Below are 9,748 nucleotides of genomic sequence, written 5' to 3'. Positions count from 1 at the left end.
TATGTTTTAAAATGCTTAATAAGCACCGTAACTTTCATGATATCATTTCTCCGTCATAATCGGTTGTTTCCGTGAACGGCCGACTGTTGAGTGACGGCAAATGCTGCGGCTGCAAGGCATTGTGGGGCAGCATTTTCGCTTCTCCTGTCGGTTAGGGAGGTCCAGTGGTTCCTAAGCTAAAGGAGGTTATAAAGGAAGTTTGAAACCTCCTTTCCTATCATTCTCATCATTCTAGAGAATTCGAACGGCACTTATCATGGCTGCCACTGAGGGACTTCCGGGTCATTTCACTCCTTTAGGAAGGTTCCTAAGCTAAATGGACTATTCGACTTCAGCCTGAGGCGCTGCAAGGAAGGTGCAAGTCCGGGAAGAAGAGAGAGAAAAGAGGAGGGCACACAACATATATAAAACACATAACATGTCCGTGTGGGAACAACAGTTGGGGGAACTGTAGTGCCATGTATGAATTATGAACCCAGTGTATAAATAGGTGGTCACCACAATGGTGTACTTAAACCATATAACATATGAACATATATTCGGGCCATGGTAAAAAGTAAAAGTACATTACAGAGCCAAAAGTGCGAAGTCTGGTGCCCCACCCCAGCCTTGCTCTTTTGTTCAGGCTTCAATCATTCCCACTTCCTGCTCTTTATGCTACCTCTTTTTGTCTACTCTCATTTTCGTTGTCACTCTTTAGTGCTATATTATATTATTATTCCTTTGTATTCAGTTAATTACACTGAATTCCCACACCTCACGTTTTACTTTCCCCACTTATAAACATTCCTTTATCAACTGTAACCCATGACTGTAACCCACATAACGTTGAACTACAATATTAATTTGATTAAGTCTGAAGACAAGGTCATATTCAGTCGTGTCCTGTCTGCTTTAATGTGAAGTGACGACTAAACTTCGGTCAGATCTTTAAACACGTGATCTCTTTTGCAGAGTTGGGCAAGGTCTTACTTTTTACCCGCGTTGCATGCAAATAAAAAATTCGCGCCACTGCAAAGTACATGGAAGGCACACAACAATCATTGCCTTACTGTGCCACAAATGTATACGTTTGATTAGAAATAAATATCAAACACGTTTACAAATCTTAGAAATTACTTTTGGTTGTATATTTGTTTCTCAGTGTTTTACAAAAAGGTTATTATTTTGTTAAACTAGCTGACTACATTTTATACATCTTCCAGGACTTTCTGGTGGCGCGGGAACTGAACAGCCTGTGGTTGGCTGCAGCTGCAGGTCCTGCATTGTTCACTGCAGAGCTGTTGCTGCACACTGACTTTCTCTCTCGTTATCGGCCAAGATTATTAAAAAAAGAACAATGCCATCCACCCGCTCACAGGTAAGAAAAGCAGCCTACAATTGTGTTAACTTGCTCCAGCTATATTGTGTTTGGTTAGCTTTTTGATGATTAGAAACTTGAACACTTTAAATCGAACGTTTCCACCAACGGTTAACATTACCAACTTGCATTCAACGTTTCAAGACTTAAAACATGCAAAAAGCGAGTAGTCAAACATGTTAATTTCGGCAATGTAAGCTTTAAATTGTTAAAGAGTGTACCACCCGCCTCCTCGTGTAACTTAAGTTAACTTTTTTAAGTTGAGTTGTAAACTTTGCTTGTTAATTCGCAGTAATGGCCATCAATGAGTTGTATTGAGATATCCTATCAGCCAGTTGCATGGCTTACAAAGTTTGATTTGCAACAGGGGTTAGTTTAGAAACACTAGTCGATCATTGTATTACATTCTTGAGAGTAAATTATTATAACTCGCAAGCCATAGAAAAAACTAAAATATGCAAAAGTACCCAGCTTTTCTTTACATATATATATATAACAGTATTTTCTGATGACAAATAAAGATGTATGAGCATTTCAGACCAATATTGTAAAGAATAATCGATACTTGTGGCACTACCGTCGACCATTTTAGGACTAAAAAAATCACTTGAAGAAAGTCAACTTTTAGCTTTGTAAAAGTTGATTTAGAAGTTTGTGCCTATATTTGCAACAGCCTGATTTAAGTTCAGAGGTCAGAGATATCAGTCTTAACAATGAAGTTAGATTAACTGTATAGAGTTCATTATACCCATAGAAACCTTTCGGTGCACCTGGTTATTAGAAGGCTATTTTCTAAACTTACCTGTTATTTGCAGAAAATGGCTGCCCAGTCTCCATCCACCAGGATGAGTCTGAGGAGCTTCCGCAGTGTCCCTCTGGTTCCCATGGAGACATCCTCTTCTGATGACAGCTGTGATAGCTTTGGCTCTGATGGAGGCTTTGCAAACACGGTAATTAAAAACAAATCTCAAAGTCTTCCTATTCCGATGAAAAGGTAGTGAATGTGTGATGTCTTTGCAACACCTCCTGAAACTAAAGATTGTGTCTGTGTTTTAGAAGAGCAGCTTAAGATCCACGAGGAGGATGTCAGAGAAGCCAAAGGTGTTTGAGGCTTCATCAGAGGAGGATACATGCAGTGGGTTTATGGACAGCATGATCAACAACCAGATGAAAGCCATGGTAGGTTCATAGTGGGAAAAAATTGCAAACTTCACCCAGCAGCACGAACGTTTTCTCTAATCACTAATTGTATTTTCTTATAGAAAGTAAACTCTCCGAGACGTGGCCGCAAGTCCACCATCCTTAAGGTTGCCATGACATTCCCCACTAAGAAGACGGGCATGAAGAGGCCGGCGTCCGAACCACTCGCTCAAACCAAAGTACAGGACTCCGACTCCGAGGAGGAAGACACCTTCATGAGCAAGAGAGCCAGTAACATTAAGGAGAACAAAGAAATGGTACAATTTGCTATATTTATTTCCATTGCTTACAGCATTTGGTTATATGAACTGAACTCTCACCAGACAGCCTCCTATGTTATTGTGTTTTATTTACTCTGTTATTTATTTTTATTAGCTGGCAAAGCTCATGGCAGAGCTGAACAAAGTACCTGGACTCCTCCCGAGGCGGATGGCCATGTCTGCTTCCACTACGGTAATTTACCCTGACAATAACCTATTCAAATCTGACCTTACACTTCTCACTGGAGCACACTGGGCTTTATCCATTGTTTGTATTAATTGGTGCTATTTCATCTTCTTTAGCCTCGTCAGGCACCTCGTAGATCCATGGGGGTGCCAGTACCTCGTCGGAGAAACCCAGAGCGTTTGTCCCGCCCCCACACACGGTCCCGCACACAAGTGGACGGACCCCCCAGCCCAACTCTAGAGGAAGAGCCTGAGGACAAGTTCAGCCTGGTTCGCAAAAGCCGCTTCTTTGAGGAAGGTGATGAGCTAGTAAGTCACACCCCAACAAACGGTTGTTTCTTTGGTCACCTTTGACGTTACATGAAAATAGTGTACATGAATTAATACATTTCTGTTCATTTGCAGCCCCGCCGTCGTGTCTTCAACGGCCAGAAGGCCATCCAACATGTGGTGCGGCCTGTGGACGAGATCACAGAGGCGGAGCTGCAGGGCATCTGCAACAACGTGCGGGAGAAAGTGTACAATAGCTCCACCGTAAGTCCCACATTCACCGTATTGCTGAGCAGCATTGTTGTTGAAGATTAAGGACACATGTAAACAAATATGTATGTATATATATCAGGGTTGCACGATATTGGTTTTTTGATACCGATAACTTCCTGCTTCTCAAGACCGATAATAATATATATATATATTAGGGCTGTCAAAATAACGCGTTAACGCAAAAAAAAATTAACGCCACTAATTATTTTTACGCGATTAACGCATGTGTATTTTTTTTCCTCGGTCGCCCCGTAGTTTCAGAGCGCATCGAGTTTAAAATGCCATCTACAAGCTGTTGCTGACAGCCCGCTCCTGCTGCCCGCTTGCAGCAGACCACACTTCCACGCTCACCGGCAGGCACCGACTGGCTATTGGGAGGACCGGGAGGGTGTGTGTATGTGTGGCCTGAGCGAGCGAGAGAGAGACCTTACGTGCATTGTTGTTGTTAGCATTTGGTGCTAGCTAGCTGCGCTAACGGATATAAGGAGCTGTTTAAATGAAAACAGAGGAGCGACATTTCGCCACAACTGCGCCGAGCACTTGACTTTATGCAGGTAGCAGACAGTGGGACATTGTAGGAGAAGTCAGCACACTCGGCTCGGATAGTGCGCAACATGATTGCAGCGTCCAGGCAGCTCCCGTTCGAGCATATGCCTTGAGTTGCACATAGCTCCAACGATCCATCTCTCACACACACACACACCATTTGAATTGAGGCGAATATTTGTAATGTTCAGAGGTTGTTGTGTTTAATATTCATGAGAATATTTGTCATTGTTCAAATGATAATAAACATTAGCATAAAGCATATTTGTCCACTCATATGTTGAAGAGTATTAAAAACTTGAAAAATATTCCTCTAAGGTACATTTAGAACAGATCAAAAATGTGCGATTAACTATGGACAATCATGCGATTAATCGCGATTAAATATTTTTTATCGACTGACAGCCCTAATATATATATTAAATGTACCTGTAGTTTTTGCACACCTGGTGGTAAAAAAAAGACTAGTAGCGAGCAAATGACATGAGCATTACTACTATGAACAAAACAAAGCCAAGAACAGTTTTGACTCTTCAAAGTGACCATATTTATTTCCCAAAATAAATATAATTGAGTATTTTTTTGAGTATTGCCTTTTTCAAAAGCTTCGTCGATAGGAGCCCCGGTGCCTTTGCAGCTGGCTTTGTATTCGCCGCTAGTTTAGCAGCTTCGTACGCTTTTAACACACCATCATAGCGATGGCGATGTTTCATGTGACTAATCAGGTTGGAAGTATTATAGCTCGTTGCCTTTTTCCCTCGTCGTGGAACTTCTGCATTGAATTTGTAAATACAAATAGCAAGCGAACTATCTAACTCTGAAACGTTGAAATAGTCCCATACTACCGACGACATGTTTGTTTACTGTCCTGGCTTCACGGCCGCACACCATTTACGTCACAGCCAGGCATGAGTTAGGGAGCGCTGGATTTGTGAAAAACTCCCCTCTTCCTAAACCACTAATACCACAGTACTGGCAAAACGGGAGGAGCCGAGTGAAAAACAAGCGCCCCTCATCCCAATCCACCCACACCACAGTATTTTTTCTTTTTTTAACCCAAAAAATATATTTTATATTATCGGGGCTATTAATACTTTTAATTCCTAATATCGGGCCGATAATTATCGTGCACCACTAATATATATATATTCTGAGTTTTATGACACTAAATCAGAATTGAAAATGTTTTGTAAATCTCGTCCCATCTTACTTTTTGGCCCTTATCTTTTCCATGACGTTTATGAATTATCTTTCATTTTAGGGATCAACTTGCCACCAGTGCCGCCAGAAAACCATTGACACCAAAACCAACTGCCGCAATCCAGAGTGTGTGGGGGTGAGGGGTCAGTTCTGCGGCCCGTGTCTCCGTAACCGCTATGGAGAGGAGGTCCAAGACGCTCTGCTGAATCCAGTGAGTACCTTTTTTAAACATGCATGGTTGCATTCACATTTGATCATGTGTGCGTTGGCAAAGTCTGACCAACTTTTTATTGCCCTCGTTAGGAGTGGGAGTGCCCGCCATGCAGGGGGATCTGTAACTGCAGCTTTTGTCGGGCCAGAGACGGTCGCTGTGCTACGGGAGTGTTGGTGTACCTGGCTAAATATCATGGATATGATAATGTGCACGCCTATCTGAAAAGGTAACTAGAGCGCTATCAAAAGGATTGTCTATTTAGATTTAAATGTATTTTTTTTCATTCACTAAGATTCTCTTTTCTTTATTCCAGCTTGAGAAAGGAAATGGAAGAGAGCAGCGACTGAGGTGCTGATCCTGGACCTGACTGACGTGTTCTGACCGGTTTTACCTCTGCACCGTCCAAATGTTGTTCATGGTGTTTCCAGCATTACAACACAATGCTTATTGTTCCCGTTTGTGATGTTTCACATACTTTCGGAGCATTGACTGACATCTGGAGGAGACACTTTGAGAGTTCTTTCCAGCCTAAAGCTTGTTTTGTTATTGTTCCTCATATTTTCCTGCCTGTTCTAAAGAGCTGAATCTTTTTACGTTAAGGCTGGTTGATTGTACACTAAGGTGGACCAAAACAGGAAAATTGTTCAAACATTCCTATGTGTTAAGACGAATGATGTTTGTTTTCCTAGCATCTTTCTCTTTTTTATTGCTGAATCATCCAAATTGCTCCAAAAAACAATCAGGTTGTTTAGTTATACTGTATCTTACATTGTTTTAAATGTACATATTTTACACTGCCCACTCTAACATGAATCTGATCTTCGTGGCTTTTTTTATTCTAGTTGCAAATGTATGCTTGTGTTTTTACAAGATTTGTAGCAATTTTTAAATCTGCAAAAAGTGTACATGTAAAAACAACATATGATATATTTTAGATTGTATGTGCTGCAGAAGTGACCCAATGCTCTGTCTGGTGTCTGCAGGGGGAAAGGGCCCCGGCTCTGGGGTCCACTGCCTCTCACTGCTAAGCCGAAAGGAACTGTGTGATATAGTACAGCGCCTGGTTAAATATCCTTCATTAGATAACTGTCACTAATGGTGTGGAAACAATTAGCACCCTCTAATGGGAATCTCATACCTGTAAATCATTTTCTCCTGTTAAAGCACATTCTCGCTCTGCTTCAGTCTCTTTGGCTCATTTTCTGCCTTACACTGTTAAGTAGGAATGGTTGAAGGTGCCACTGAAGAGGCAATAGAGTTATGGCCTGCATTTTCTGTTCAGAAGTGCGATACTCTACGCGAAATGACATGAAATTAACCTTTGCGTCGCCTTGAAATGTACTTCATTTGACCTGCACCAGGACACTGATTATACGATGCTGTTTAAAAAATAATCAGTTTGAGATTTCTTCTTCAGCCTAATGGCAGGTGGAGGTTGTTTTACTGCTGCTTGTGTTTATTAGGCACTTCATCCCTTACAGGAAGAGTGATGCTTAACTGTTGATGGCAATATCTGTTATTGGGATCTTGCTTTGTTCTCATTGAGTTAACTGTAAATGTTCATTAAAGCTTTAATCCCTGCGGAATCATGTTATCAGTTTTCTTTGACTTGACCATCACTCTATCCAGAACAGTGGCAGCTGTAATTACTGTTATTGAAACATGGAGGAGGAATCCTGAACGCTGCTGGTGATTGAAGATGTTAGGGAGCATGAAGGCTGGAGGTTTATTAACATTTCAACCATTGTAACAAGCTACAGTGTTTAAAGTAAATGTGCAATCCTTAAAAAGGTAACAGATTAAAATAACCTGGCTAAAATGTTGTATGTGCTGCTCCTAAACTATCTGCACAAGCTTAAATTAGTCAATTTATCATTGATTTAAAAAAAAAAAGATTGTTCACAATCTAAATGCAAAGAAAATGTTTAATGGTTAATTTAAGGAGTAAGGGAAGCAACGTATGTACACTGCCCTTTGGTTTTGCATTTAATGCTAATTTATTAAATGATTCAATAACATTGGGTTTTGCAGCGTTTTTTACTGATCAATCACAACTTCCTGGCCCAAAGGAGACTTTTCTTAGGAGACTTATGGCGCGTTTCCACTGCAGCGGGTAGCTCGCTTTAAGCGTGCCGAGCCGCGCGGGGCCCGTTTTTTATTGCGTTTCCACTTGGCCTAGTACCGGCTAGCGGGTCCTAGTTCACAGTTTTTCTGGCACCATAAAATCGTGGTTCTAGGGCCAGGAACAACCAGGCTGAGTCGGGCTGAGAATGCTAAACTAGAGAGTGAATCGCTGGCAAGGGGGCTACAACTACAACAAAATGAACATATTTGACCGTGATTTAATTGTAATACACGTTTCAAAATGATGCCGAAGTAACAACACACTGATACCGGTTAGTACAAACCATGAATTAATGCTTTGACAAGTCTGCAGTCAGACGGCAGGCGAAAAACCCTTTTAAAATGCGTGTTTTCTAAATGGAGCTTGGCTAAGCTAACGTTATATATGCTCCGACCGTCCACACTCACAACAACGGCCTATACAGACATAAATAAACCAGCGACTATATTCGCCATGACACAGGCAGTCTGTGGTTTGTACTTGTTTAACTTTTGTCTAGTTTCTGAACAGATATGAAGAGCTGTGAGCTCTGAGTGCTAAGAGCTAACGGCTGTGTTGTTTTTCTGGGGCGCTCATTGAAGATGACGTCACGGCTCCGCCTACACTGCGTTACTATAGTACAGTGCTTCTCAAAGTGTGGTCCGCGGACCACTGGTGGTCCGTGAGCGCCCCCTAGTGGTCCGTGAGTATATTGGTAACATTTCACATTTGAAATAAATAAATAAATTTAAGTTTTCTGCACTCTCGCGGGAATATCTCCGCAATGGAGCGAGCTTAAGTTTCACTTTAAATTGCATGATATAGCCCAGATAAACACCTTCATCACACATGTTGCCACTTGTTTGTACCATTTTCAGGCGATTTGTAAAAAACTATGTGTTTTTGGATATTTGTGGAGTTAGGTGGTCCGCGAGTGTTTTTTTATTGGTTAAGTGGTCCTTGGTATGAAAAAGTTTGAGAAACACTGCTATAGTAACTACCCCAGTTCCTAAACTGTAATGGAAGCGCAGCATACATAGGGGAGATGTCTGTAAAACTTCTTAACGTAAATCAACTTCCCAGTAAAAACTTTTGAATAGCCCCTTTTTAAATCACTAACTCCTGAAGGTTGTAAATTGCATTTATAGCCCCGATGGAGCCACGGTTTAAGGAAACGCGAGTGGGCTTTTCAAGAGCCTTATGTTCGGAGATGAAAGATCCGGGAAATGTTGAACTCAAATGACGTTTTTAACTTTAAAGACATACAGTGACTTTTATTGCATCCTGCACTATTTATTAAGCCTTTTGTGTTTTTTGTTTTGGGAGGTCTTGTGTGCATGTTTGTGCATGTGAGTCCCTACCTTTATGTCCCAGTGAAGCCTTCATACTGCGATTACCTCTGATGGAGGGAGGATGTCGAGGTGGAGGAACAGCGCCCACTCACAGGTTCCTCCCATAGACTGTATATATAAATGGACGTAGTGTCCGTGACGTCACCCATAGGATTCTGCAGAGTTGCCGTGAAGCCCTTAGTAGGCAGAGTCGGCCACTAACGGCTCGACTGTGACGTCAGAGTCTAATCCCGCCTGCTCCAAATAAGGGCAAAGAGGCGGGGCCGAGGTGGGACCTGCTGCCTCCGAACTGGAAGTAAACAACAGAGCTAGCTCAGACTAAGAAGCTAAGCTAACATGAAATACATGCATAACAAGTTACTGCTAACAGTGTCGTTCCCCTATATAAACGTTACATTCATAATCAAATGAGACAATCTGCAAGAGAATTAGCTATATTTTGTTATTCTTAATGCTTGTCATTCACACCTTGAGAAAAGACGGACTCCACCGCTCGGACCTAACGGAGCCGCAGTGGGCTAGCTCCGGGACGCCGGCTGGAGCTTGCCCCCTGCGGCTCCGTTAGCTCCGGCGGCCACCACTGGGATAATTGGCTCCAGGGCCGTATTCATGGAGTCAACATTGGGGGGGACCAAAAATTCAATACAAATTTGAATACTAATTACCTGCCATTCTAGCTTATACATATAGGAAAATACATAAAAAATCACTAACACATTGGATACTTTAAAACCTGTTAAACCCCATGCCCGTGGGGGCAAAACACAACAATAGTTACGAAAC

General features: G+C 41.9%; 1 protein-coding gene across 1 annotated transcript; it reads left to right on the top strand.

Moving 5' to 3' along the window:
• The first annotated feature begins 1,239 nt into the window (after nt 1-1,239).
• On the top strand, nt 1,240-7,095 carry cdca7a (cell division cycle associated 7a). Its single transcript, XM_034110015.2, has 10 exons — nt 1,240-1,360; nt 2,176-2,310; nt 2,417-2,539; nt 2,623-2,817; nt 2,936-3,013; nt 3,124-3,315; nt 3,412-3,540; nt 5,357-5,506; nt 5,599-5,735; nt 5,823-7,095. Exons 1-10 carry the CDS (start codon nt 1,340-1,342, stop codon nt 5,854-5,856), a joined length of 1,194 nt encoding a protein of 397 aa, XP_033965906.1. The 5' UTR covers nt 1,240-1,339; the 3' UTR covers nt 5,857-7,095.
• The last annotated feature ends 2,653 nt before the right edge of the window (nt 7,096-9,748 follow it).

The sequence above is a fragment of the Pseudochaenichthys georgianus genome, chromosome 21, assembly GCF_902827115.2.
Source record: "Pseudochaenichthys georgianus chromosome 21, fPseGeo1.2, whole genome shotgun sequence".
Taxonomy (NCBI): Eukaryota; Metazoa; Chordata; class Actinopteri; order Perciformes; family Channichthyidae; genus Pseudochaenichthys; species Pseudochaenichthys georgianus.
The sequence above is the reverse complement of the archived record's forward strand: the minus strand, read 5'-3'. Positions and strand labels throughout refer to the sequence as shown.